The sequence below is a fragment of the Apus apus genome, chromosome 25 (assembly GCF_020740795.1).
Source record: "Apus apus isolate bApuApu2 chromosome 25, bApuApu2.pri.cur, whole genome shotgun sequence".
NCBI lineage: Eukaryota > Metazoa > Chordata > Aves > Apodiformes > Apodidae > Apus > Apus apus.
In genome coordinates, this window is record NC_067306.1 from 3,119,588 (window position 1) to 3,146,717 (window position 27,130).

General features: G+C 52.7%; 2 protein-coding genes across 31 annotated transcripts in view; one reads left to right on the forward strand and one right to left on the reverse strand.

Moving 5' to 3' along the window:
* Positions 1–8,337, forward strand: part of MAPT (microtubule associated protein tau) — a 60,136-nt gene extending 51,799 nt beyond the window's left edge. For 22 of the 23 annotated variants that reach the window (XM_051640335.1, XM_051640333.1, XM_051640339.1 and 19 more), the window contains 3 exons: positions 1,660–1,741; positions 2,329–2,441; positions 5,202–8,337. In XM_051640335.1, the coding sequence (XP_051496295.1) occupies positions 1,660–1,741; positions 2,329–2,441; positions 5,202–5,417 (411 nt within the window). In that variant the 3' untranslated portion in view covers positions 5,418–8,337. Of the gene's footprint in view, positions 1–1,659; positions 1,742–2,328; positions 2,442–4,649; positions 4,798–5,201 lie in introns of all 23 variants that reach the window. The other variant, XM_051640337.1, reaches the window with a different exon arrangement.
* KANSL1 (KAT8 regulatory NSL complex subunit 1) overlaps positions 8,337–27,130 on the reverse strand; it is a 102,983-nt gene continuing 84,189 nt past the window's right edge. For 4 of the 8 annotated variants that reach the window (XM_051640292.1, XM_051640289.1, XM_051640291.1 and 1 more), the window contains 8 exons: positions 23,842–24,007; positions 18,872–19,057; positions 18,325–18,489; positions 17,858–18,009; positions 15,878–15,993; positions 15,739–15,796; positions 14,444–14,556; positions 11,156–12,085 (listed from right to left, as the gene is read on the reverse strand). In XM_051640292.1, the coding sequence (XP_051496252.1) occupies positions 11,254–12,085; positions 14,444–14,556; positions 15,739–15,796; positions 15,878–15,993; positions 17,858–18,009; positions 18,325–18,489; positions 18,872–19,057; positions 23,842–24,007 (1,788 nt within the window). In that variant the 3' untranslated portion in view covers positions 11,156–11,253. Of the gene's footprint in view, positions 12,086–14,443; positions 14,557–15,738; positions 15,797–15,877; positions 15,994–17,857; positions 18,010–18,324; positions 18,490–18,871; positions 19,058–23,841; positions 24,008–27,130 lie in introns of all 8 variants that reach the window. The other 4 variants (XM_051640296.1, XM_051640294.1, XM_051640295.1 and 1 more) reach the window with 3 other exon arrangements.

Consider the following 27,130-nt stretch of genomic DNA (forward strand, 5'->3'; position numbering starts at 1 on the left):
AGCCCCTTTGGGGTCACAGCTGGGATTAGGAAGGCACCAGCTGTCCCTTTGGGATCTGTTACCTCTTGCAACTGAATCCAGCTCTCCTCCTGCCCAGTGCATTACACGTGTGATCTCTCCCCAGCTCTGTCTTGGTGTCTGTGTCTGCGATGTGCTCCTAGACCCTAGGGCTGCTTTTCTCCCCAGTCTCTGTCTCCACTTTCTGTCAAACGTGCCCTTTGGTTTGTCTGAGCATCGGAGACAAGTGGCTCGTGCAGGTGGGACGGTGGCCCAGGCCTCTCTGTTCCCCCCTCCTTTTCCTGGGGGGAATGTTTCTCAGTGGAGCACACAAGTCCAGCACCTCACTCTGAGGGTGATGGGGCCTACATCAGAACTGAGGGCTGCACCTTCACCCCAGGGGCCTTGTTGTCAGCACAGGGTGCTCAGGTTGGTGGGGAGCAGTGAGTAGGGCCAGTCCTTTGTGCTGGCTTTCAACTGTGTTGGTCTGGAGGCTGCCTGGGGGAGTCAGCTTCTCTGCAAAGCTGGCAGAGTGCTGGCACATCCTTCCCAGGATTGGTGAGAGCAGCATGTGCTCCCCTCAAAATCCAGGCTACTACTGAGAGCCAGACACTTCCCAGGGATGAGCCAACCTTGAGGTGCTGGTGATCCAGTTTCTCCTGCTCAGCACCACTAACTACAGCAACAGCTGATTCACACACAGGTGTGGGTCCAAACCCAGAGTCCAAGGTCACTTCTGGGGGTATGGGGATGTTTTCTCAACCCCTTGTCTCCTGCTGCAGCTGGTGTGTGTGTGCTGTGGTTTTGCCATCCCTGAACATGCCTGGTGGTCCCAGAGCTCTCCAGTCCGTGGTGTTTCCCAGTGTGGTGTTTAACTGCTAATGTTACACTAAACAGCTCCCCAGGAACTAATCCCTCTGTGTGTGTGTGTGTGTGTGTGTGTGTGTGTCTGGTGGGACCTGGTTGTCCCAGTCTTGAAACTTGAGGTGGAATTGCTGGAGCCCATGGTCAGAGACACAATGGGTGGCAAACAAATGAAAAAACAGAGCATAATATCATTAAATACTGTTGTGGTTCAATATATTCTAATTGCCATTTTAACTTTAATTATGTGAACTCCTACCAGATATTTAGACTTTTTTTTTTTTACTTTTTTTTTCTTTTAACCCTTATTTCCATTACAGCATTTTTCAGAAATGCATATTTTTGGTCACTCTTTTAAAAGTTCTGTGCACATTGATCATTTCTGTTCTTTCAGTTTTTGTGGACATAAGCTTTATGTTTTACACCAGAAAAGGTATTTATTTTTTATGTTTTCTCTCTGGTATATCTCCTCCTTTTTGGATGATGTGTATGCAAATCTTAATTAATTACCACTCCACTTTCTCTCTCACTTAAGCACTTTAAAATTGCCTCTACTTCCCCCCCTCTGTGGAGAGGTGATCTTGTGCATGCTGACATGTTAAGAGAGGCTACTGCACATGGGCATTAATGATCTCCCATTTCTGATGACAATTTCTTTTGTACTATTAATCTTCCTGGGGTTTAAACTGTCCTTTCCCTTGAATCCAGACCAGGTGCTGGTGTGTGTTGTGCCTCCCCCTCCCCAGGTTGCCTGTGGTGGCAAGAAGCTCATTGCCTTTTCCTTTCTTCTGTGGACAGGTTCAAATTGTTTACAAGCCAGTCGACCTGAGCCATGTGACATCCAAATGTGGTTCCCTGGGCAACATCCATCACAAACCAGGTATCCTTGGAGCATCTGGCAGCACTGGGTGCTGGTCCTTGGGAGCTCACAGGCTACATCCTGGTGTGCATCTGGAGACAGGGAGGGGAGTGCAGGGAGCAAGGGGAGGCACATGGATCAGTGACCAGAGCATCAGAGTGAGCCCTGGGGTGCTAGACACTGTTCCCAGCTCCATCACTGCCAGACCCTCTCCAGTCTGCCTGACTGCTTGGTATTAGGGGAGGGATCTGGTCTGGTCCATGGACACCTTCATCTGTGCCAACTCCTGGCTGGAGATGGGAAGAATTTAGGAATGAGTAGGAAGAACTGCTGATGTTCAGGGCAGTAAGGTTAGATCCCTACCCTTGGCTCTATAAAGCATGGGGTGTCAGTCAGCTCTGCACAGCATCCCTTGGAGAGTCTCTCTAGTCTGGTTCCCACTTGCCCTGGTTCCTAGGTTTCCCAGATCATCATAGAGTCTTGTGCTGCCATTGTCCTGCTCCTCACCCTTTGGTGGAGCCACCTCAAGCAGCAGCTCAGCCCCCAGTGCTTTCCCTCCAGCCTGTCCTGGCACAGGAGCTAATCCCACGTGTGCTCTTCTCTTCCAGGTGGTGGCCAGGTGGAGGTGAAATCTGAGAAACTGGACTTCAAAGATAAGGTGCAGTCGAAAATCGGGTCCTTAGATAACATCAGCCATGTCCCTGGAGGAGGAAACAAAAAGGTAAAGGGGCCCTGGGTGGAGAGCAGACACAGCTGAGAGCTGCAAGTGTCTGTCTGCCCTGTGGGCAGGTGTGGAGCCAAAGGGCTGTGGAAGTCTGGACTCAGAAGGTCCTGCTCACCCAGCTCATCTTTAGCCCCTGTGGCCTCTTCTCCCTGCTTGCCAGGCAGCTCCTCTCCACCAGCTCTTGATGTGGTTTGCTGCCCATGTTCTAGCATGGACACTGGAACAGGCTTCCCAGGGAGGTGATGGAGTCACCATCCCTGAATGTGTTTAAAAGAAATAGATGTGGTGCTGAGGGACATGATTTAAGCACTGAGCAGGTAGATTAGGTTATGGTTGGTGGATTTAGGTTATGGTTGGACTTGATGATCTTCAAGGTCTTTTCCAACCAGGATGATTCTGTTATTCTGTGAGGTGGGCTGTCCTTGTCCTTCAGAGGACAAAAAGAAAAGTGCCCTGCCTGGGGCTGGGCTGCTCAGCCCCTGCCCAAACACCCAGCTTGTCCCCCTGCCCATGGCAGGCAGAGCTGAGAGCTCCTGTGCTGCAGCTGCCAACCTGGAGGACATTTGGTGGAGAGCAGCCATGGCAGAACTGTGAGGGTGGCAGTTTCTGTCCCCTTCTCTGGCCACACAGATGAGTGTGAATGTTGGTGATATCCTCACCTGTGGTTTTCTGCTCTTTCTGCTGCTCTCTGAAGTCTGTGCAGAAACATGTTGTGGCTCCCACCTTCCACATTAAGGGGTGTCACCATCAGCAACTGCTTTTGCTCTCTGCCTTGCCAGGTACTCCCAGGGGAGTGGCACAAAGCTGGCAGCTCAGGGCACTGCAGAGGTGTTGGTTCCCTGATGAAAGTGGAGCATTAAAGGCTTAGCTTTATTTAGAAAAGGTGACTTTGCAGTAGGCTGTCACCTCAGGAGAAAGCTGATCTCCTCTTACTTCAAGTCTCTGTGTCCCAGCTGAGACTGAGGATGCTGTGTAGGGGCTGGTGCACGTTTCAGGGGACTTAAATTGAAAGACAGAAGCTAATCAGGTCAGGTGAAATACTGAACCTTGGGTGAGCTTGTCCTGCTGGGAGCTTTGATGGTGACTTCTCAGTAAGTCTTAGCTAAAATGTGTCTACAACCTGGTTTTGAGGACAGCAAGGTCCCCTGCAGGGGGCCAGGAGCTCAGGTAAGCCCAGAGGTGAGACTCCAGCCTGGTGACACAGGTGGTTGAATTCTCTGGGGAAAAGTGGTTTTAATCTTGCTTGTTTTTCAAACACCTTTTTTTTCTCAGTGGGAAGGGAACATCCTCTTTCAGCTCCTGTATTTGGCACTTTGTTCTTGGCCACGTTTTCTCTGTGCACCTCCCAGCTCTTCCTGGCCTCTGCCTGAGGGACTGCTTGACTTCCTTACCCTTCTCTCGCTGCTGCTACGCATCAGACCGCACTGTGCTTCACTAAGCCTGTTTTTATGATCACTATGATGGTTCTTTCATATCCTGGCACATCCACTGGGCCACAGTTTGAAGAACTTACCCTTTGGAGGGGGAATTTATTTGCTCTACCCAGCAGTGGTATCACCTGCCTCAGCCTTCCTGCCTGGCAGTTGCCCACACTCTGCCTAAATCCACACCTAGAGGAGGTTGTTGGTGTCCCTTGAGTTCAGAAGCTGCCTCAGATTGCTTCCCTTGTCCAGACCATTCCCACCTTGGCACCAGGGGCCATCCTCAGGCAGTGCTGCCCCGAGGTGGGACACTGTGTTGGCAGGGAGGGGACAGGACACAGCTGAGCCCCATCAGCCCTCCACACAGAGCATCTGTGGGTGGTTCTGCTGCCCTTTTGCCTTTCTTCCCTGTGTCTCCAGTCCCCTCCTTGCTCTGCCAGGCAAAATATTTGGACACAGAGCCCACAGCTCTCCAGGCTGAATTGCTGGGTGTCCTGTGGGAATCCGGGGTGCTCTGTGCTCTGCCAAAGTACCTGTGCCAGCACCTTTGCTGCCAGGGAAAGCTTTCCTCCCTGCCTCCAAAGGCAGTTGCTGTTCTTCCTATGAACCAGTGAATGGCCTCGTTTTTCAGATCTTTTGCTCCTCAGTTTTCTATTTCTTTTCTTCAATTTTGATCTTTTTTTTCCTTCTGGTTGACATTCATTGGATCTTGGGTTTTTTTTTTTTGTTGTTGCTGATGCGTTTTTTTGCACCTCACCGCCCTGGGCGGTTTCTTCACCTGTAGAGAGAGAAAGGCAAGGAAGACAAGACCCATCCCCAGGCTGCTCTGAGCCCGAGCCCAGACCCTGCTGGGCTCCAGTCCCTGGTGCTGGAGCCACCCACCCCCCTGGAGAACCAGCCCCCAGCCTTGCACTGGGCTGGGGAGGGCACCAGTAAGTAGCAAACCCTGTCTGCTTCCCCTCCCCTCCCTGGCCCTTGCTGGGAGAGAGGGAGCAGCACTTTGGGCTCAGCTGAGCTGTGGGGCATCCTCACAACCTGTGTAAGGGTCCCACCCCCTCCCTCAATCTCTGCTAGGGGAGTGGGAGCAGCCCAGGTTGTGCTGGGACTCACCACCACTCCTGGGAGCTTGGGAAGGACCTGGCAGCATCCCGGGATGCTCCAGTCCTGCCACCCCCTCCTGGATGTGACGTTCCTGATGCCTGGGAGCACCGGGTGTGTGTGTGGGGGTGATAACAAACTGAGCTTTCCTCCCAGCTGCACAACTGAGCAGCTTTGCAGGTAAAAATCTTCTCCAGGTGTTGCCTGCACCCTCACCCCTCCATCTCTGCCCCTGCAGATTGAGACCCACAAGCTGACTTTCCGTGAGAACGCCAAAGCCAAGACCGACCACGGCGCCGAAATCGTCTACAAGTCCCCGACCATCTCCGGGGACGCCTCCCCGCGCCGCCTCAGCAACGTCTCCTCCACTGGCAGCATCAACATGGTGGACTCCCCCCAGCTGGCCACACTAGCTGATGAAGTGTCTGCTTCCCTGGCCAAGCAGGGCTTGTGATCGGGGGCACAGCAGGGCCCAGATGAGAGAAGACAAGGAAAAGGAAAACGAAACGAAACAAAAACGGGGAAAAAAAAAAAAAAAAAAGGAAAAGAAACAAATAATAATCTGGCCTTCTTCCTCTGTTCCTTTTACAGCTGCTTCCCCATCCCCTAACTGGTTAATGATTTAACCTGCTTTTACTGTTCATTCAGCTCTAGCTCCAGGACTTCAAAATCAGTGACACTATGAGGTACAAAACCTCCTCTCCCCCTGCTCCTCGGAGCGCACAGCCCATGCCTGCCCCCCACTCCCTCCCCTTGTCCCCCCCAAACTCTGCGAGGTCCCTCACTGTCCCAGCCCTGCCCAGGGCCACCTGCCTTACCAGGGATGCCCACTGCCCCAGGGAAGTGGGGAGGGGGCTTTAGGGGGCAGCCACAGCATGACATTGACCCGAGCACCCCCCAGGGCAGTGGGAGCCCCTCATGAAGGGGCTGGGACAGTCCCACACATTACCCTAACAAGTCCTGGGCTGAAGGGCTGGCCTGCAGGCAGCACAGGCAGTGGGTGCTGCTGCCAGGGACTGCAGGGAGGTGCCCTCCCTTTCTGCATTCCATTTGCCTGCTGATTTGGAAGAAACCTTTTGTTTTTTACCTCTGAAAGACGAGATGTGTATGAAGAGAACTGCCAGGTACCCCCTAGCCCTGCTCTCAGCTCCGGCAGCTGGAGTACCGGCCAGGCCGGGGTGTCCCACTGCGGAAGGGGCTGTGCTGGAACTGCTGAGTGGATGAGTAGAGGCTTTTCCCTATTCCTTTGGCAGCCCCTCGTGTTGTAGAGTAGATTTGTCTGTATATGCTTGGACCGTGCCAGGGTGATTGTTTTCCTAAACGAGCATGTGTTTTAAAAAAGAAAAAAGTAATACGCTGTAAGTAGTTTTGAGCTGTCCAGCGAGGAGGGGCCAAGGGGGGCTTGGCTGAGCTCTGGGTTGTGCCCAGACCTGGCACTGCATGTCTGCCAGGTGGGCTCAGAGCCTCTGCCCTGCTCCCTGGGGAGGGCTGTGGGCTGAGGGGGTTGTGTCAGAGGTCCTGCCCTGCTCCCCAGGAAGGGCTGTGGGGGCTGTGTTAGGGCTTCCTGGCCCTGTGCTCTCCTCCCAGGGCCCAAGGATGTGGTGTGTGGGGCACTTGTAGCTCTCCAGGGCTGGGATGGCCCCTGGAGTTGGGTGCAGCTTGTAACATTTTTGGGTTTTGTTTCTCCCCCCTCTCCCCCAAGGTCAGCCAGTGATGGGTGAAGTGGCAGCTCCAGGCTCTGCTGGGCTCATGCTGTTGGCAGCAGGAGGAGACAACCCAGGAGGGCACGAGGGGAAGGTGTGAGGAAGGTTGTTTTGGTTTTGTTTTTTTTCTTATGCTGGTGTGGTGGCAGCTTCCCCGGGTCCCATCCTGCACGTGGGGGGGAGGCCTGAGGCTGCTCCCTGGCACTGATACCCCCCCCCCCCCCCAATCTGCACTCTCCTGGTTTGGGTTTGCAGCCCCTCGTGGTGTGTCCTCCATACAGCCCTAACAACCCGCCCCAGCCCCACACTGGGGAGAAGAGCTGATCCACTTGTGTTTCTTTCTCTGCTTGTTTTTCTGTGGACACCCAGGGAGTGTGAAGGGGTGGCCCAGGGCTGTGCTGCACCTGTGGTCATCCCTATGTGCCCGTTACAACCAAAGAGGCTGAGATGCCACCAGTGCAGCTTGCTGTGTGTCCCCTCCCTGTCCCCCATCCTCCCCCTCTCTGCCAAGAGCCACCAGCCCTGCAGTGGGGACAGAGCTGGCAGTGGGGGCAGAGGGGTGCTCAGGCTGTGCTGCAGGGAAAGGGGCTGAAACTGGTGTGAGTGGGCCAGCAAGGGGGTCTTGCAGAGGCATTGGTTGTCCTTCGGGCACAGGCTGGGTGCTGTTTCAGCAGTTAATGGGGTGGAGCAGCAGGTTCCTCCCTGGACAGGCCCCACTGCCACCTGATGCAGGAGCCTCTGTCCTGTGGCTTCCCCAGGTTCTTCTGCTGCTCTACATGGGCTGGGGGGGCAGCTGGGGAGGCTGGTTTTGGTCTGGGGAGGTGGCAATTTGGGGCTGGAGAGGGGAGGGTGTCCAACCCTTGTCTCTGCAGCCCCAGGAGCTGCTGGTCCAGCACAGCCACCAGCAGCTCCTCCCTGGCTCAGTTACTGATCCTCAGCCTCTGTCCCTGCCTGGCTCGGGTGGGATGTGGGAGCCCCAGGGTGGTTTTGTCCTCTGGAGCACGTGGGAGAGCCCGGGTTCATCACCCCAGTTAACCCTTCTGGGCTGCAGGATGGTGCGTGGCTGAGCCCTGCCCTGTGCCACCCCCTGGGACCTTCTGTGCAGCTCCGGAGGGACTCCAGGCCAGGGCTGAGCTTGTCAGCAGCCCCTTCCCCCTGCACCCCCTTCCCCCTGCACCCACCCCCTCATCTCACCTCCCCCTCCCTGGGGGGAAAGCCAGGTGTCCCAGGACAGCCCTTGCCCTCCACTGTCCCCTTCCAGCAGCCCGAGCCACATCCCCAGCCCCAACCCCACAGGCCTGAGGGTGACCATGAGCAGCTGGACCCACTGCCCCCTGGCTTTTCCTTTACTCCACACACACGCACCTCTTGGTCTGAACAGGGTTCAAACCGGCACCGAGTCAGAAGTAACCGAACCTGTTTCTGCACTCAAAAAAATATAATATTTAAAAAATAATAATAAAAATGCTTGTGACATGGAACTTCAGCATCAGCTGCTGGTGGTGCTGGCAGCCCTGCTCCCATGGGAGGGGAGGGAAGGTTTGATCTCAGTGTATCATTCTAGCTTAGCTTCTGTCTGTGGGTGTCCATAGTGTATCGTGCGTTTTAACAACTGGTTTACACTGTTGCCGTAAAAGTGAATTTGGAAATAAAAGTCATTACTACAAGAAACGGCGCCTCTTTCGCGGGGTGGGGAGGGGATGGGACTGGGCCCAATTCCAACATCCTGGAGCTCTTTGCTCCGCCACCTTCCCCAGGCCTCTCCCACCACGGTTTGCTTTGCAGATTGGATTGTTCCTGCCCTGGCAATTACTGGGAAGGAACCTGGTGCTGCCTCCTACTTCTTTGATAACCTGGTTAATCACCACCTGGCACCTTCCTGTTCTATATCCACTGGGCAACGAGGAACAAAGTATAAATTCCCTTATCTTGGAAATTTAAGAGCACCCAAGGAAGTCACCTCCCACCATGGGCTGACATGGACTAGCCAGGAGGGCAAACAGGGACCATGTGCCTGGGTGTGAATCAGCAGTAACTGGTTAAACCTGAGAATGTGAAATAAACCCAGAAAATTAAACCAAAATTAGAAAAATAAACCCCAAAATTAGAAAATGAACTCCTTACACCCCCCCAGGAGGGGCTGAGGGAGCCACACGAGGCAGGACTGGTGGCCCAGGAGCTCCCAGGGAAGCTCCTGTTGCTCCATCCCACATCCCAGACCCCACCACCGCTTCCTCTTTTCACCCCCCCGACAAGAACGTGGGAAGTCACCTTGGGAAGGACAAAAGAGGCCCCAGAAAAGTGAGTTGGGAGGGAAAGTGACCGAGCAGAGGGAAGGGCCCCTTGCCCAGCGTGTCACAAACACCTCACAGGGAAATTTCATCTGTTTTAATTTTTTTAATCTTTTCTTCTTTTTTTTTTTTTCTTTTTATTTTTTTTCTTTTTTTTTTTTTCCCTGTTTTTTTTTTTTATATAAGCACATCTGTGCTTTGCCAACAGAATCAAGACATTAACAAAGATCAGCTTCTCGGAAGAAAAGCATTTCTATATAACAAGGACATTACACAGCTCAAAGCAGGAAAAGAAAATATTTACAAAATACAAGGTGGTTTGTTTGGGATAGTGGGTTTTGTTGGGGTTTTTTTTTTGTTGGGTTTTTGTTTTGTGTGTGTGTGTGTGGGGTTGGTGTTTTTTTTTTTTTCTTTTTATAATGCTAAAAGGGTTCTTCAGAATTTTCAACCTTATAAATAGAAAAGCACTTAACGCAGAGGGAAATGGGAGCCTTGGTTTTGTGGTTTGTTTGGGGTTGTTTTTTTTTAAGAAATGACAACAAATCCTTTAAACCAGAAACAGAAACCCCCCCCAAAAAAAAAACCAACCCAAACAAAACCAAAACCAACACTAGATCATGTTGAAAATTGTGAAAACCCAACCATTAAGCAGTTTAGCTACTATTTCTTTACGATTACAAAATGGAAAAAAATAAAATAAAATGTCCTTTGTATTTTTTTCTTTTTTTTTTTTTCCTTTTTTTTGTGTTTTTTTTTTTTTTTGTGGGTTTTTTTGGTGATGTGATTATACATAAAGACAGGCACGATGCCAGCGACAGGACAGGGATCAAGAGCCACACCCTGGGGGAGCAGAAAGCGTTTACAGGTGGGAATGGTGTGTGGGATCCGGGAGTCACTGCGGGTGTGGGAGGGAGGGAAGGAGGAGGGAACAGGAGGGAACAACAGCGAACTCGGATTCAAAAGAAAATACCTGTCAGGAGGCAGCACAGTCGGACCAACGGGAAATGAAACAGACTGGACGCCAGTTCTGGGTGTGCGGGAGCGAAGCGGCGCTGGGGGATCCCCGTTCCCCACCCTCCTTCCTGCTCTTCTCTCTCCTTTGCTGGGAATAAACCCACCTGCAGGCACCATCCAGACCAGCTCCCAGGATGGGACCCTCCCTCTGCTGCTCTTGGTGCTGCCCTCAGCCCAGCTCCCCGACCCTCTGCGGGGACACAGGGGCCAGGCTCCAGCACTGGTCACAGACCCGCATTTCCCAGCTGGAAGCTGCTGCCCTGTCCCCAAAGGGATTGTCCCTGAAGTGAGGTGGGACTCCTGCTCCAGGCTGGGAACGATCCCCCCTCCCTGCCTCCCACCCAGGAGCAACACCCCAGGTGTGAACCCCAGCTTCCCAAACCCCGCTCCTCCCGTGCTGTGCGTCCAGCGGCTACAAGGATCCTTCCTTCTCCTTCCTCCTCCCCCGGGGGACGGGGCAGCCGGATCTCGGCACCGCAACCGGGCGAGGAGGAAGGAGGCAGAGGGAGGCCCTGGGGGCAGAGACCAGGGGGGTTCAGACTCACCCTTGGGGATAACCTGGAACCACAACCTAGGGAAGAAAACCGCCAGAGGGTGGAAGTGCAGAGCGAGCTCTGCACGTCAGGACAGCCAGCCCAGGTTGCAATCCCAAGACACCACTTTTCACCACTAATGTCACTCCAGTAAAACCTTTCAGGGAGAGGAGGGCAGCAGGTCAAGAGAAAAAGACACCCTTTTGCTGGAGAAAAACTATCCCTGAAGTCTGCTAGTCAGCTAAATCCTGTGCTCTAGTTTTATACACCTAAAGAAGGGGTGAGAGGAAAGGGGGGGGGGGTTGGGTCTGGTGGGCTGCTCCCCTCCCGAGGCTTCACTCCACTGGGAGGAATCTGGGGGGTCTTATTCATGTGACAAGGAAACATGGAGAAGGAGGAGGGAAGAAAAAAAAAAAAAAAAAAAAAAAAAAAAAGGAAAACAAAAAAAAAGAGAAAACAAAAAAAAGTTTCTAAACTCCTTAAATTCACTAAAAACTGTGAAAATTCCCGGCAGGATGTTTGAATATCAAACGCAGATTTTGGAAGCTTTAATGCCAAGAGTTAGTTCTGTGTGTTGGTTTTGCTCATGTCTTCCCGTACGTCTCTATCTGTGCGCCGGCCGCTGGGCTGCTGCTGCTGCTGCTGCTGTGGAGGAGGAGGAGGAGGAAGCAGGGGTCACCAGGGGGGGTCGGCTCTTGAGGCTGGCCAGGTTGGGCAAAGCAGAAGTGCCATCGGTCTCCCGGGAGGATTTACTGCCCGACGTGCGGCGGGTGCAGCGCGACAACCGGTCCTGGGGGTCGGATTGGTCCTCGCACTCTGTCCTGGGGTCGTACGAGAGTGGGAAGGTGCGTCGCTCCCAGGGCTGCACGGCCTAAAGGGAAGAGACAGCAGGTTATGGAATATCCTCTGGAAAAGCTCTTCTGCTCCCACTCCACGTGTGACTCCGGCTGCCCGCGGCGGCGCTCGGAGCAGGCAGCTCCACGGTGCAGACGTGGCTGCCTGAGCGCGGGAAGCTTTGCCACACGTGGTGGGGACACGGCAGCCTCCAAACTGAACCAGGCCCTGGAGAAACATCCTGCTGCCCGTGTCCAACAGCACCACGCTCTGCATCCCGTCCAGCCCAGCGCCTGGGAGGGACCCCCCACCTTCAGGCTTCCAAGCTGCCTCCCCACAGCCAGGAGGAGAAAACAGCCCAGTCTGAGCATCAGCTTTACCTTTAATCCCTGCCTGCAGCAATGGCTGCAGTGACACCCCCAGAGGCAGCACTTGGGACTTTCCTGCCAATCGCTGGGAACAAATCCAGAGCTGAGGGTCCCAGGGGATCCAGCACCCACCTGCTCATCCAGGCCGGCCTCGGGCGTGGAGCAACGTGTGTCCTCGCTGGAGAGGAGCCGCAGGGAGTCCCGGGAGAGGGGGGTGAGGGGCGCCGAGAGCAGCTCGGGGCTGATGGGGCTGCGCGGGGAGTGGGTGTGGGACAGCTCCGGGTGGGAGTGGCAGTTGCCCACCTCAGGGGATGCTGGCTGGGGGGTCGAGGGGTTCCCCAGCTGGGGGGTTGTCCGTCCATCTGTCGACCTGTAGGACCTGGGACAGGGAGGTGTCTGAGCGCCTGGTTTCAGTCCCAGCCACACTGCCACCCCCAGGGGGGCCCAGGCCACCTGGTGCCACCCACTGACCCCTCCCACTGTGTCTTCCTTGGAGCAGCCACGGGGACTGGGGACAGACAGGCAGGGCATGTTGCAGCCCAGAGGTCAGACTCATCCGGGCTCATCCTTGTCCCATCTCCCGTCTCAGTGCAGTTTGGCAACACTGACACTGCTCCCCAAGGCTGCACATCCCACACAGCTCCCGCGCCGCGAGGGCTGCACAAACACCACGAGGAGAAGCCACCCTATGAGATCAGACACTTCACAATCCGCTTCTCCAAGTGTTTCCACCATCCACGTGACACCAGGCAGCTCAAGAACCAGGCGTAGTGAATCAGTGACACTGGAAACGCAGCAAGATCAACAGTTGGGCATGGGAGGAGCCCTGTAAAACCCCGAGACTTCAGAAGATTGAAACCAAGAACTCAGAAGGTTGGGGCACCTACACAGGTTCCCTGATCAAACACCCACAGGAACCTGCCTGGAGGGCCCACAGCAGAGTGCAGCTCCTCAAGATGAACTGCGACAGCAAGTGGCAATCAAGGGCCACCAAGGATCAGGTCCCAAAATCTACTGGTCAAAGTGTTCACCAAAAGACACAGACCCAGCCCCAATTAGACTAATGAACCAGCTACACCAGCAGCAAGTTACAGTCCATCAGCCGAGTCAAGATGCAGCTGAAAAGCTGCTGCAAGAAAAAACCAAACTGTGCTGTTAGACATGGGAGGCAGGAAGACCAGACGACGCTCAGCAGATCTGCTGGAGCAGATGACAAAGGGGGAAACAGCAGATGACATTTAAGGGAAACGAAGAGAGTTTCCCCCAGTGTTTACTGGTATTGCCTGCCCCAGGAACCACTACAGGCAAGAAGCAAGGTCCTGGCTGAATGACAGCAACAAGAAGTCACCAGGCCCTGAGGGCTCCAACCATTTCTATGGAAAGACCAAGAACAACCCCTGGATGGGAACTGAGGGATTGAGCAAGGATCCTGCTGAGGAGGAGCAGGACGTGGTGAAGGCCAAGCTCAACTTCGCCACGTCACTCTTGGCACAAACACAGCACATCCTGTCCTGGGTTGTGCTGAGGAACATGACCAGCAGGACAGGGACACTCCCATCCACATCTCTCCCTGCTGGGGACCTGCCCTGGGATTCCCCAGCTCTGGGGGAATCTCCATCTTTGTAAGCATTCATGCCATGGCCAGACAAAGCCATGGCTAGACAAAGCCATGGCCAACATGGTCTTGTGCTGGCAAGAGCCCTGCAGGAGGCTGGACCAGAGACTTCTGTCCTTTCCCAACAGCAATCTACACTCATCAAGTCTGAATTCCCCTCAGTGACCAAGCCAGGACCTCAACACAGCATCTTTCACCAAGGTCCTGACAAGAGGGTCTTTGGAGGAACAAAGTCAAAGTGAAGTGCTGCTAAGAGATGAGAAACTGCATGAAGAAGTTTGCAGAGAAGCACCAAAATGTCCCAGACTCCACCAGCCCTGGGCCAGGCAGCTGCAGATGAGGCAGCAGCTGCACAAATGGGGAGTCTGACAAATTTGCAGAAGTTCCTGCAGAAATGACCCTGAATGATCACACACCCAACAGGGCTGAACCAAAACCACAAGCAGAGGAGGAGGGGGGCAGGGCTCTGCAGCTGCACTTCAGCTCTTCTGGCCCAGCAGAGAGGGGCTCAAAACCAGACCCACCACTGGAAATCACATGGAGAAGATACAACCTCTTCTTCTGCAGGTTTATGATGAGCTCAGCAGCTGGAAGCTGCAGTTTCAGACACCTCCTCACGAAAGATGCTGCAGAAAGGGAATCGAGGGCCAAGTGACCAGAGGAAGGTGAGGACACGGATGGAAAGTGAGAAGAAATAGCCCTGCTGAAGCCATCGAGCAGAGATGTGACACTGGGAACAACCACTGATCCTTGCTCCGGCAGGAGGGATGTCCAGCTCAGCCCTTGTTTCTTCTCCAGAGTCCTGAGCTGGTGCACCAGCCTCCACTCCTCTACAGCACCCAAAGTGCCTGAGAAAGCAGAATCCCAAGGGATGCTGCAGGAGTTGGGTTCTCTGCAACTTCACCAGTGTGTAACTTCACCCCCCCCCCCAGGTGGGCTCCTCCAGCCGCTCCTGCGGGTGGTGCCCGAACTTTTCAAAACCAGCACAAGCTTTTAACCATTTCTGATGGATCAGGCAACCCAATAAAGCCTCCACAACCAGCTCCCCAAGAGGACCCCGCTGTTGGGAACGACGTTTTGGCCGAGAGACACCCCCTGCAGCCCTCGTGCCCCGGGCTGTACCTGCTGCCGCGGCGCTGCGGGGGGACGCTGGTGCTCCAGAGCCACCGCGCCCGCTCCATCTCCTCACACTTGCCGTGCCGGGCGGCGAAGGCCGAGTCCGATAAGTCCTCGATCTGGAAAGGGGAGGGTAAAGGGCTTGGTCAGAGCTTTCATGGAACGGTCTGGGTTGGAAGGGACTTTCAAGATCATCCACTTCCACCAGCCCAGGCTGCTCCAAGCCCCATCCAACCTGCCCTTCAACACTGCCAGGGATGGGGCAGCCACAGCTTCCCTGGGCAACCTGGGCCAGGCTCTCACCACCCTCACAGCAAAGAATTTCCTCCTCATGTCTCACCTCAATCTCCCTCTTCCAGTTTTAATCCCTTCCCCCTCATCCCATCCCTCCCTGCCCTTGTCCCAAGCCCCTCCCCAGCTTTCCTGGAGCCCCTTCAGGCACTGGAAGGTGCTCTAAGGTCTCCCTGGAGCCTTCTCTTCTCCAGGCTGAACACCCCAACTCTCCCAGCCTGTCTCCACAGCAGAGCTGCTCCAGCCCTTGGAGCATCTCTATACCCTCCTCTGGACTCTCTCCTGGAGCTCCATGTTCTTTTTATGTTGGGAGCTCCAGAACTGGACCCAGTTCTCCAGGTGAGATCTCACAAGAGCAGAGTAGACATGGACAATCCCCTCCCTGGCCTTGGTGGCCACACTTCTGTCTTCTTCTGATGCAGCCCGGGACAGGGGTTGGTTTCTGGGCTGCCAGCACTCATGGTCAGCTCTTGTTGAGCTTCTCATCAACCAACTTTCTTCTAGGAAACATGCATCTATGTGCAGTTTTTCCAGCCTGAGCTACACCTTGTTGAACCAAGTCTGCATAATTCAGGAAGGGACTGAGCTCTGGACACCAAAGGAAAGCTCTTCTCCTGGGGTCAGCACTCCCAGAGGATCAAGGACATTCCATCATTATTCAGTTTAGCTAAAATAACAACTATTGCAGCATGACTGGTCATGATTTCTTGATTAGACCATTCCACAAAAATACTGTTGCCCAGAGAGGTCTCCTGACAGCAATGAGACCTCAGGCTCAGCTGTACCAGCCAGTTAACCCAACTCCTGCCCTACCACATCCTGCCTGAGAAGGAACCAACCCCAGCCTGGTTCCTGCAAGGAAACTGTGCCATTTTGTTGGAACCAAGGAAGAGACTCCACACCTCCCTGCCTAGATCCCTGTGTCCACTCCCTTCTGGTGTCCTCCATGGATGCTGTTCAGTTGTCACTAACCCCATCCCACATCAACTGGGAAATGAAACCCTTCCTACCTCCTCGTTGTCTTCATCAGGGTTGGCTCTCAGAGCACTGACGTCCACTTCACGCCAGCTGCAAGACACAGCAGAGGGGTCAGCCAGAGGGACAGCCTGGGAGGTGACACCCTGCTGGGCTGGGGGTCCTGGCACCTACCTGGGTGTGAGGATCTCCTTGTACTGCAGCTTCTCCACCCGAGTGGTGGCAGCGACGGACATGGGGATGACAATGTTGTTGATATCGAAGGAGCTTTCACCTCTTCTCCTCCTTGGCTGCAGGAACATGGAGGCAAGGACCAGGTGAGGAAGGTTAGGTCATGTTAAGTCATTGGTGTTGAAAAAGGACACGGACTCAAGGAACGGCCTTGTATGACCTTTGGAGACTTCAGAACCAACGAGCAATTTGTATCAGTTAGAATAATGGAATCATGGGATGGTTTGGGTTGGAAGGGACCCTCAAGATCATCTAGATCCAACCCCCTGCATGGGCAGGGACACCTCCCACCAGCCCAGGTTGCTCCAAGCCCCATCCAACCTGCCCTTCAACACTGCCAGGGATGGGCCAGCCATAGCTTCCCTGGGCAACCTGTTCCAGCTCTCCTGCTGGAAGCCCCTCTTCCCAACCAAAAATGCTCAGGTACAAAAAAGGGGCTGTGGTGTCCCTGTGGACACTGAAGCAAGGTGAGCAAGGGCTCCTGAGCTCCAGCCACCACCTCCACCCTGGCACCAGCCACTGCACAGCCAGGTGGGTCAGGAGGTTGATCTGGCTGATGAACTGACCCAACAAAAAGAAGTCTCCCACACAACCCAACCCTCTACTGCCAATGTGAAGAAAGTTCTGAGACCATCAGGGGAGAAGGAAGAACCATCCAGGATGGGAACAGCCCCCGCTGCTGGTGTCCCTGCAGGGGTGTAGAACCACCACTCCTGACACTGAGATAGAGGAGGAAGGTGAAGCAGCCAGCCAGGAGTTCATCTTGGGTTAGGACAGCTGCACATGGAGCCTCACAGCTTCCATCTCCATCACACTTTTGACTGGAATGGATTTTCTAAGTCAGAAATACACTCCAAGCTTCTCTACTGAAACCTGGTGGAACACTGGGTGCTCTCCTACCATCTGTCTATCCAAAAAACCTCCCCCAAACCCATGACAGCAGCACTGCTGCTAGAGTGACATGAATCCTTCTGGATCAGCTTGAATCACAAACGTGTCTTCCCAACAGTCACCTGCAATTTACCATGTTCTCCACCTCCTTTATTGAGGGAACCCAACTGGCAGGGACCTGCCAGGGCCAACCCCCAGGACTCGTGTGAGGCTGGATGAGGATGGAGTGGGTGGTCAAATACTTCCATGGCAACAAAGCAACTCCAACATGTCACTATCAACAGTCATGCCTGAAGCCAGAGACCAGACCAGTGTGCCTCCGCAGACAGGATGAGTTAAGCAACTTCTGAAGCTTGCACACAGGTGACAACTGAGGTCCCAGCCACCACTGCTGTCCCTGTTGTGACTCAGTCCCAGCCCAGTGTCACCAAGGCCATGAAGGGAAAGCCATCTCAGTGGAAGCACTGCTGGTGCTCAGCTCTTCTGCTCCTCTTCCTGGCATCCCTAGACAACTTCACAAACCAAAACCCAAACGCGGAGACAAGCCAAGGGACTTCTGAGAACAGGAGCGATGACCAGCAGTTCCTGAGCTGACAGTGAACCTGTCAGGGCAGCTGCCTGGCTCTGCAGAGCCAGCATCAACCCAGGAACCAACCAGCAGACCCAAAGTCAGAGGATAAAAATAGGGTCAGCAACCCTACCACCAGCTGAAGCCAGGAGTGAAGAGAAACACAAAGCACTCTCAAGCCTGAGATGCTTGAACTGCTCAAAAACTGAGACCCCATGATGGAGCTGAGCTCAGAAACCTCTCCATAAAGGCACTAGATCATGGAATCACAGGATGTGTGGGGCTGGAAGGGACCTTTAAAGGTCATGTAGTCCAGGGATGGGGCCTCCACCCCCTCTCTGAGCAACCTGTTCCACTGCTTCACCACCCTCATGGTAAGGAACTTCTTCCTAAGATTGGAAGATGCTTCCTAGGTACCTACAGGAAGGAAGATACTTAGAGGAAGATCTTTCCTAGATACTTACAGCTGTGCTGGAGGTGCCCTGTGCACTCGTGCTGGCTGGAGCAGAGCCCTCTGAGGAGGTGGAGAGTTGCCGAGCTATGGGGCTGTGAGGTGTGGGGGTTGCAGCTGCTGACAAGTAGCTTGGGCCACCAACGTCCGTGTGATGCTTCAACACTGCACAGGGGGGGGGGGAGGAAACCAAGAACGACATTAGCAGAGAGACAGACCGAGGAGGGTGGTGGTGGTGGATAGAAAAGGACCCTGAGCACCAGGCCAGTGCTGAGGAGAACTTGGCGTGAAAGAGAAGCACGTCCTGACGGTGGCTGCCAGCTGGAGAGGCCCTGGGGGCTGGGGGAGAAGCGGCTGGAGGGCACGAGGCGTCGCTGCGGTGGTGACAAGGCCCAAAGCAGAGGGGTCCCCCCTGCCAGGAGGCCAGAGGGGGAGAGAGGCTGGATGTGCAGCAGAGCCCAAGCTCCCCGGGCATCCTACCTTCGCTCCTCTCAGACGAGCAGTCGCGCACTCGCTTTTTGTCCCAGGCAGGAGGCTGGACAAGCGGGCGCTCGGGCGCTGCCTCGGCCTTGGGCGCGGCCGAAAGCTCGTCTAGGGGTGGTGGCCTGTGAGCCTTGTCTGCTGGGGTTTTGTGATGTGAGCGCTCTGAGGAGGGGAACAGAGAAAGAGCTATGAAAGGCCAGTTGGCACCTCTCTTTCTGTTGGCACGGGAGGCTCGGGCAGAGCTCTCCCAGCTCCGTAAAGCCAGGCAGGTTGGGCTCAACACCCTCTGGGCGCTGGAGATGAGCTCGGGGCTGGAGGAGCTGGAACTCTGCTCCTGAGAGCAGCCTCAGAGCAGCAAGAGGTCCCTACAAACAGACCAGCTCGCACTTCACACCCTGCACACACTTCGCTTCCAGCCCTGGCCTCATCCCTAAAAGCTGAATTTCAAAGGGATCCTCCTCCTCTCTCCTCCCAGGTTGCAGGGCTGTTGGGTACAAGACCAGGCCATGTTCCTGCAGATGGTGCAGGCAGGGAGGACACTTACTGGCTGCAGTGAAGAAGGAGTTCACCAGCTTGTGGCGGTCCTTGCGAGCAGGGTCAGACAGGCTGCTGGTGGGCATGGGGGCTCTGTGCTTGAGCGAGAGCTTTTTGGGAGGTTTGATTTTCTCGTAGGGTTTGTTCTGCCACTGAGACTTCAACATGCTCTGGAAGTGCAGGCTGGTCGGCACATCTGCAGAGGGACACCAACAGGGCATTCCAATTAACTCCATGGTGCACCAGAAGCTGTGGTACCATAATCCTCTCCCAGTCCCCCAGGAAGAACAGCCCTTCACAAACATACAGGCATTGACCTTAAAACCCAGGCTTGGGAGGACCTGTAATGGTTGGACCCAACCTTTCTGATCAGAAGGTCTTGGAGAGAAGTGAATTCCTACAGTATTCACAGCACAAGTATCTCCTGGCAGGAGAGTGAAGCCTTTACCACTGGAGGTATCTCATGTCCTGCCATCCCAGATCTGACTTCCAAGAACCTGAGGTATCTCAGCACATCAAACCTACAGAGCTGGGGGCCAGAGGAGAGAAATTCAACTGAAATCCTCAACCCCAGGTCAAGCCAAATGTCAACCAAGTCCTGTGTGATGTTCATCTCCCTGACGTGGCACCTCATCCAGAGGTGGAGGGAGTGAGCACACCTGAGAGGCTCCAAGAGCAGCAGCCCCACGGGTAAGGATCTGGTAACTGATGAGTTTGGAGCCTCAACTTTCTGTACATGGCACCAATCAGGGTCACCCAGAGTACCTGTCCCTGTCTAACCCCCCATCTCACAACAAGAACATGGGTGCTGCCCCAGATGTTACTTTTGCCCACATTCCTGGAGCTGATTCTCCCAAACCCCACACGTGTGTGCCCTCCCGACCTCAGCCCAAACACAAGACTGTTCAGTGTATTTCTTGTGCCAACTGGCTAAGGTCAACCATTAAAACCATTAACTGGAGTAGCAAACCACTCCAGCCTCAGGAGTCCTACCAACAAGTCTTCCTCACACACTCACAGCTTCCAACTTCAGATCTGATCACCAAATGCTGCTGCCCAAGTCTCCTCCATTGCCCAGTTCTCTTTGGAGACCAAAATTCTAGCTTGGAAAAGCACTGAAACCTTTAGTTATCAAGAGAACTACTGAGAAATGACTTTATCTTCTCCAGCTACACCTGTAAGACCATTATACACCAGCACTCCTGGGCTGACATGTCACCCCCAGCACAGACTGTTGCCAAGAGGGCACGCAGCCCCACGCGAGCTCACACTGCCACAACTAGGAGCTAAAGGCTCTGAGATGAGCACCAGCAGCACGAGCATCCCTCCCCCACATCTCCTAAGCTTACATGACATTTTCACAAGGACTTTGAAGCCACCCTGAGCAGAGCTCAGAGCTGAGCAGAGCTGAACCTGCCCAGGCCCTGCACAAGGGATAAAGCTCCTTGCTCTGCAGCAGGGGCACGGAGGCTATCAGGAGCTGCTGTGGGATTCAGAAACTGCATCTAGATCATCTCAGAGGACAAGCTGAATTGATTCAAGCCCTGCCTGCAGTCTCAACAGCTGGTATCTAAACCCCTCAGAAAATTCCACAACAATTCCAGGGCCTGGAAAGCCCCAGCAGATCTGGGCAGGCAAACAGGAGAGAGCTGGCAGGGCACAGGATGGAGTTGGCTGTAATTACTGGGGGGAATCTGACTCAGGAAAAAGCCAGGACAGCTGAATTTCCAGTAACTTGATGGTTAAAGCTCTGGTTTAGCCCCATCCCTTTGCTAAGGAAGAGCCATGACAGGGTGACAGCAGCTCTTTGGCCACCACATGTGGAGACATGTCCCAAAGAGCAGAGAGGGGCCAGGTTTTCAGGACGCTGCCAGGGAAGCTGCAGCCCCACGTGCTGAACTGGTCTGATGTTGGGAGGACGGGCCCTTCTCTGCTTATTTTTTGCTTTCTCATGAAAATTCACCCCACCCCAGCAGCCCACACAGCTGTGGAAGGAGGGGACAGGTTGAAGGGAGGGGGGGGGGAAAATGCAAGATAAAACATTGTCAGCACAAATTGAGTTATTTGCTGGCTTGCTACTGTCCTGCTGTCAGCACCAGAGTCTGTGCAGCAAGTGACAGCGTCACTATTATTCCTCCTCCTCCTCCTGGGCTGAGCAGTGCAGACCTCCCGGGGACCAGCAGATGGCAACCGGACTGAGCCCAGGAGCCCGGCTCATCCCCCCCTCCAAGGTTATTACATCATCTGAAAATTCCCAGCGAGAGGTCGGATGAGCCAGGGAAAAACAAAAAAAAGAGAGGGGGAAAAAATAATAATCTAAAGGAAGGGGACAAAGCTCTTGGCAAGCACAAGTTCAAGGGGTTAAATGTGATGCCTGCAACCCGCTTGCCAGAAGAAAAAATGATCTTTTTGCTCCTGCAGGGCCTGGCAATTTTGCCCTTGGCAAAAGGTGCCGGAGATCCCGGCTGCTGGCAGTGGAGAAGCCCCGGAGAGACTCAAAGTGAAAGTCAGCACATGCTCCCAGCTCCACAGCCAGCCTGCAGCCAACAACCCCAACTGCTTCCCCAGGAAGTCCTAACTGAGCCTCTGCCCACTGACCCAGCCAGCTGGCTTTCAAGGTGAGCCCCCAGAATAAGCAGAGAGTTGTAGAAAGGTTTGAGTTGGAGGGACCTTTAAAGATCATCCAGTCCCACCCCCTGCATGGGCAGGGACACCTCCCACCAGCCCAGGCTGCTCCAAGCCCCATCCAACCTGCCCTTCAACACTGCCAGGGATGGGGCAGCCACAGCTTCCCTGGGCAACCTGGGCCAGGGTCTCACCACCCTCACAGCAAAGAATTTCCTCCTAACATCTCACCTAATGATGTGGGAGTAATGATGGCAACTTGGGTTAGTGCTCACAGGAGGCAAGACACCTCGGTGCAGACCAGCAGGTTCCCTCCCTGGCTTCATGTTGGGAGAGAAAAGCAGCCCCATCTCCAAGCAGCAGCCCCAGAAAAACTATATTAAGCACCAGTGAATAACCCAAATTCATCTAAACACAGGGATTTCTGTACAGATGTTTTAAGCTCCACACTGTGTAGTTTTCAAAACAACGCCTGTAATCTCATGCAGCCAGAATGGATCTTTCAGCCTGTGAGCTGGTTGCAGCTGACTCTAGGAAAATGAAACTTGAATATGGGATTAAATTATTTGCCTGGTGGCCACGCTGCAGTTGTGCACAATGTTTTCTCCCCACTTCCCAGGCTCTTCAGCTGAACACCCCAGACTGAGGATTACAAATGCTGTGAAATCAGGAAATAAATTTCTGCTTCAGTTCCTTCAGCATTCCTTAAGAGAGATGTGTCTTTGGAGGGGGTGGGGATTTAGTTTTTAAAAATAGCACCAATTTACTATTTTAGTCTGCTTTAAATACAGTGCTAGTGAAAGATGCCAGATGAATTGTTCCCAGCCACTCCATGAATTTCCTACCATCACAGGAAGTTCGTGCAAAGCTGGAATTGAAACCCAAACACACACACATTGGGTTAAAAACCAGGGTTTGAACCAGGACAAGTCACTTTAGATCATCAGGAGAAGCAGAATACACACCTTCCCTTCCAGCAGCCAGGCCCTCCTGTCCTGGAAAGGGGACACTAGGATTGATATACTGCCTGGCTTTCCTGATAAAAAATTCCAGACTGTATCATTTATGGCCCAGTATTTTATGATCAGAGGAAAAAGATGACAGATGGACACCAATCTCACTCAAGGCCATAGTTTTTGGTCAAAGAACAGGCTTGTATTATTTAATTTGGCACCTTAGGAAGGAAAAGACACTGGAAACTACTGCTTTTCCCTTGGGAAAAGTCCCTACACACAAAATCTGTGAACACTTCACAGTCAAGGTTGGTTAGTTATTCCTCTCAGTGATGATTAACCCTGAAACAAGTGTCCCAAGAGGAAGATCCCTTCTTACTGCACCCTCTGAACCATGGAAGATCATTTACAACTCCTTAAAAGGTCAAAAAGAATTCCTGTGACTTAAACCAATCCACAAATAATTTCATACAGATGAACCATCTCTGTGGAAGAAGACATTTCTCGAGTGGTTTAAAGCCACCCAGACACCAGGCAAAGACCCAGGGCCCAGCACAGACTCCCAGGCACCTCTGGGTTTCCCCACCCCAAGAGGGGCTGCAGGTCATGTTCCCCTAACCCAGAGGTTCAGAGCAGAGCAGTCCCTGGGTGCAAAGCTTTCTCCAACCATCCTGCTCCAGCAAATGCCCTGCTCCTAGAAATACCTGCAGATGAACAACCTTGTAGAATCATGGAACGGTTTGGGCTGGAAGGGACCTCAAAGATCATCTAGATCCAACCCCCTGCATGGGCAGGGACACCTCCCACCAGACCAGGCTGCTCCAAGCCCCATCCAACCTGCCCTTCAACACTGCCAGGGATGGGGCAGCCACAGCTTCCCTGGGCAACCATTCCCGTGTCCCACCAGCCTCACAGTGAAGAATCAATTTCCTCCTAATGTCTCATCTAAATCTCCCTCTTTCAGAAAGTTTTAATCCATTCCCCCTTGTCCTCTCCCTCCCTGCCCTTGTCCCAAGTCCCTGCCCAGCTTTCCTGAAGCCCCTTCAGGCACTGGAAGGTGCTCTAAGGTCTCCCTGGAGCCTTCTCTTCTCCAGGCTGGACACCCCAACTCTCTCAGTCTGTCCCCAGAGCAGAGCTGCTCCAGGCCTCTGGAGCCCATCTCCAGCCCGTCTTTGTGGCCTTCTCTGGCATTGTCCCAACAGCTCCATGCCCTTCTTATGTTGGGGCCTCCAGAAGTGGTCACAGTACTCCATCTTGGTCATGCCCAAGCAGATCTACACTCCTCTAGACACCCAGGATGGAGGAGCAGGCTCCAGAGCATGTCCAAGCACCCCTTCTCACCCACCTCAGGACCCAATTTGCCAACAACCCCCTGAGGCAACTCCACGGGTGCTTTGCTCACCGTCTGGGAATGACAGGACAGGATGGATACAGGAGTCCAGCTGGGAGAGGCGTTCCAGCAGAGGGGCATCATACTGGATCTCCAGAGTGGCCGAGCCGCGAGTGCCGCAGAGGGCACACGAGGGGTTCAGGTCACAGCTGCACCGGGCCAGGCTGTTCCGATGGACCTGCAGAGAGAGAGAGAGAGTCCCTTCAACACCTCACAGCCTCCTCACACTTGGGACAGCTCACAGAAAACACCCCAAAGGCTGATTGATTTTTTAATACCTTGTATAAAACCTGCTTGTTTAGTCTGGACTCATAAAAAGATGCTTTCACTTTGCATCAACACAACTGAAAACTCTTACTCACCAGCACAGACGGTTTAACAGCTACTAAATTTGACTAAAAGTGTTTAATTTTATCTAGGTTGAAACCTCATTTATAAAAATCCATGAGGCAGAACAATTCAGTTGTCAGAGGGGGTGGTGAAAAAAGCCTTTCTGAGTTCAGCTGGGCCAGAGAGCCACCACTTTCTGCCAAGAGCTGACACTTCCAGGGACACCTTCACAGGGTGAAAAAGGGAGGGTTTAAACCTTGTTTCTTAAACCAGGACAGACTTTCCATTCACAGATTTAAAGACTTCATATAGACTTCTATTTATATAAAACCACTGCAGGCAAATGCAGAACTGGATGTAAATCCCATACAGAGCAAGTAACCCCATCAAAATGGAAGGATGTATCCAACTGGATCCTGCAGAAGTCTCTTCTGAGCCTAATATTATTAAAATAATTTCCACTAATGACCTGAATGATGGAAGAGATAATACCCTTAAGCCTTAGCAAATAACACTAAAACCGGGAAAGGCTACAAGGCCTTTGAAGGAAAGAGCTGGAATTATCTAAAATAAATAAAATTTAATTCACTGAGGAAAAATTCAACAAGTGGGTGTTTTCAGTGACCAGAGAGGTAACTGAGCAGCTCTGCCCAGAGGATCCAGTGGTGTCGTGGGTCAGAAAATGAGAATGAACACCCCACAGGGCTTTATAAACAGGGTGGTTGTGCAAGACACGGGAGGTAATCCTGCCACCCTGCTCAGCATTGCTAACATGAGCTGGAGAGAGAGCAGCACCCAGCTCTGGGCACATTTCAAGGAGTGTCTGCAACAAATGGAGAAGAAAAGAGCCAAAAAAAAAATTACAGAAGAAATATATATATATATATATATATATATATATATATATATATATATATATATATATACAGGTCCTATGTGCAAAACCAGAAAGCCTCATGATGTGTTCAGTGTAGAAGTCACCCCATTAAGAATTACCATGTCAACTTTCACACTTCAGGGAGAGGTTCTGAAGCAAGGAGGGGAGCTGACCAGTTCACCCTAGGACTTGGGCTACTGGTTAATGATTGAAATGGCAGCCAAGGCAGCTTGTATTAGAAAGGAAGGGTTGTTTGGTTTTGCTTTCTGAGAAACAAGAGCAGCTAAGCACTCCAACAGCTTGCCTAAGGAGGTTTAGACAACTGTCTGGCAGTGTGAGGATAAAGCAGTCTGCTCTGGGACATGGGGATGACTGCAGGAGATCCCTTCCCATCCTGCTTCCAACCCAAGGCAGGCTACAGACCAACTCAGCCTTTAAGCCCTTTTTCTTTCCTTGAGGAGATCTCCTAACTAAAAAATTCCAAGTGATGTTGTATTCAGGTTTTGTAAAACAGAAGGTACAGCTATGGATGATCTCTATTGAAACAGTGAACTCTAAAGTTGTTATTTCTGGTCATAGTGACTTAAAACCACTTTGTGTTAGATGGGAATACTGTGGTCAACTGGACACGGTATCTCTGGACAACGACCATCACTCAACTTTCTCTCTAATATCTAGGGAAGCCCACAGAAATGCTCTGCTCTTTGGTACATCCTTCATCCCTTGGAACTGCTTTTCTGCACTATCTCTCATTATCAAATGTATTTTAAGAATATGGTCAATAATTAACACAGAATTCCTGCTTCAAACACTGAGTGCACAAGTCAGCATCACCAGTGGGAAAGGTGATGAACTTCCAAATCACTGAAGATCTTGAAGGCAGCCACTGCAGAGGTCTATCAGAAATACCCCAGGTAAAACTGCAGATGAGTAATAAGTTAAAGCTAACTCAGCTGAGCAAGAACCTACTTTGCTCAGAAAAATGTTGCTTTTTGAGCTTTTCTTTAAAACTCCAGCACCCACAATGTGAAAACCCCTGGACTCTTGTGGTAAAGCTTGACTTGAAACATTCTGACTCAAAGGTCAGTAGTGGATTTGTCCCATCTATGGTTCTGCAATCATGAGAGCTGCATGCACAAAAAGGTTCTTATTTCCTCAATTCTTGCCTATCCTCCATCTGACAGTTTACAGCATTCCCAAGAGAAATGAAACAGAAGGAAGCATTGCCCTTCCCTCACACAGGGAATAAACTCTATTTTCACTGAACTGGAGTTCTGCAAAAGGGCAAGGGAAGACTATGTGGAGAGGAGTGTAAAATAAAAAACCTGTTGGAGAGGGTCCAGAGAAGGGCCACAAAAATGATCTGAGGGCTGAAGCAGCTCTGGAGCCAGGCTGGGAGAGTTGGGGTGTTCAGCCTGGAGAAGAGAAGGCTCCAGGGAGACCTTAGAGCACCTTCCAGTGTCTGAAGGGGCTCCAGGAAAGCTGGGGAGGGACTTGGGACAAGGGCAAGGAGTGAAAGGACAAGGGGTGATGGTTATAAACTGAAAGAGGGGAGATTTAGGTGAGACATCAGGAAGAAATTCTTCACCATGAGGGCAGGAAGGCACTGGAACAGGTTGCCCAGAGAAACTGTGGTTTCCCCCTCCCTGGAGGTGCTCAAGGCCAGGCTGGATGAGGCTTGTGCAGCCTGGTCTAGTGGGAGGTGTCCCCACTCACAGCAGGGAAGTTGGAACCTGATGATCTTTAAGGTCCCTTCCAACCTTCACCATTCTATGATAAACAATAAATTAAAACAAACCCAAGAACTGAGTCATGGCATTGAGTGATTTCCAAACTCAGGCAGTGGAAGTGAACACGATCACCCTGGCAGGCCTTTTGCAAGACATCCCACAGATGCCTGGTCAGACAACTGCAGTTTCTTTGAGCAAGTAGCAGCAAGTTCCTGGGGCTGTGTTAATTCATGTGCTCAGAGCTAAGATTTCCTGATACTTGCCTTTTCAGAGCTTCCTCAGACTGTGCCATGTTGAACTACCTGGCCTGAATTCACCCCAGGCTGGTTGGTTTTAGAAAAGCAAACCCACATCAGAGTTCAGC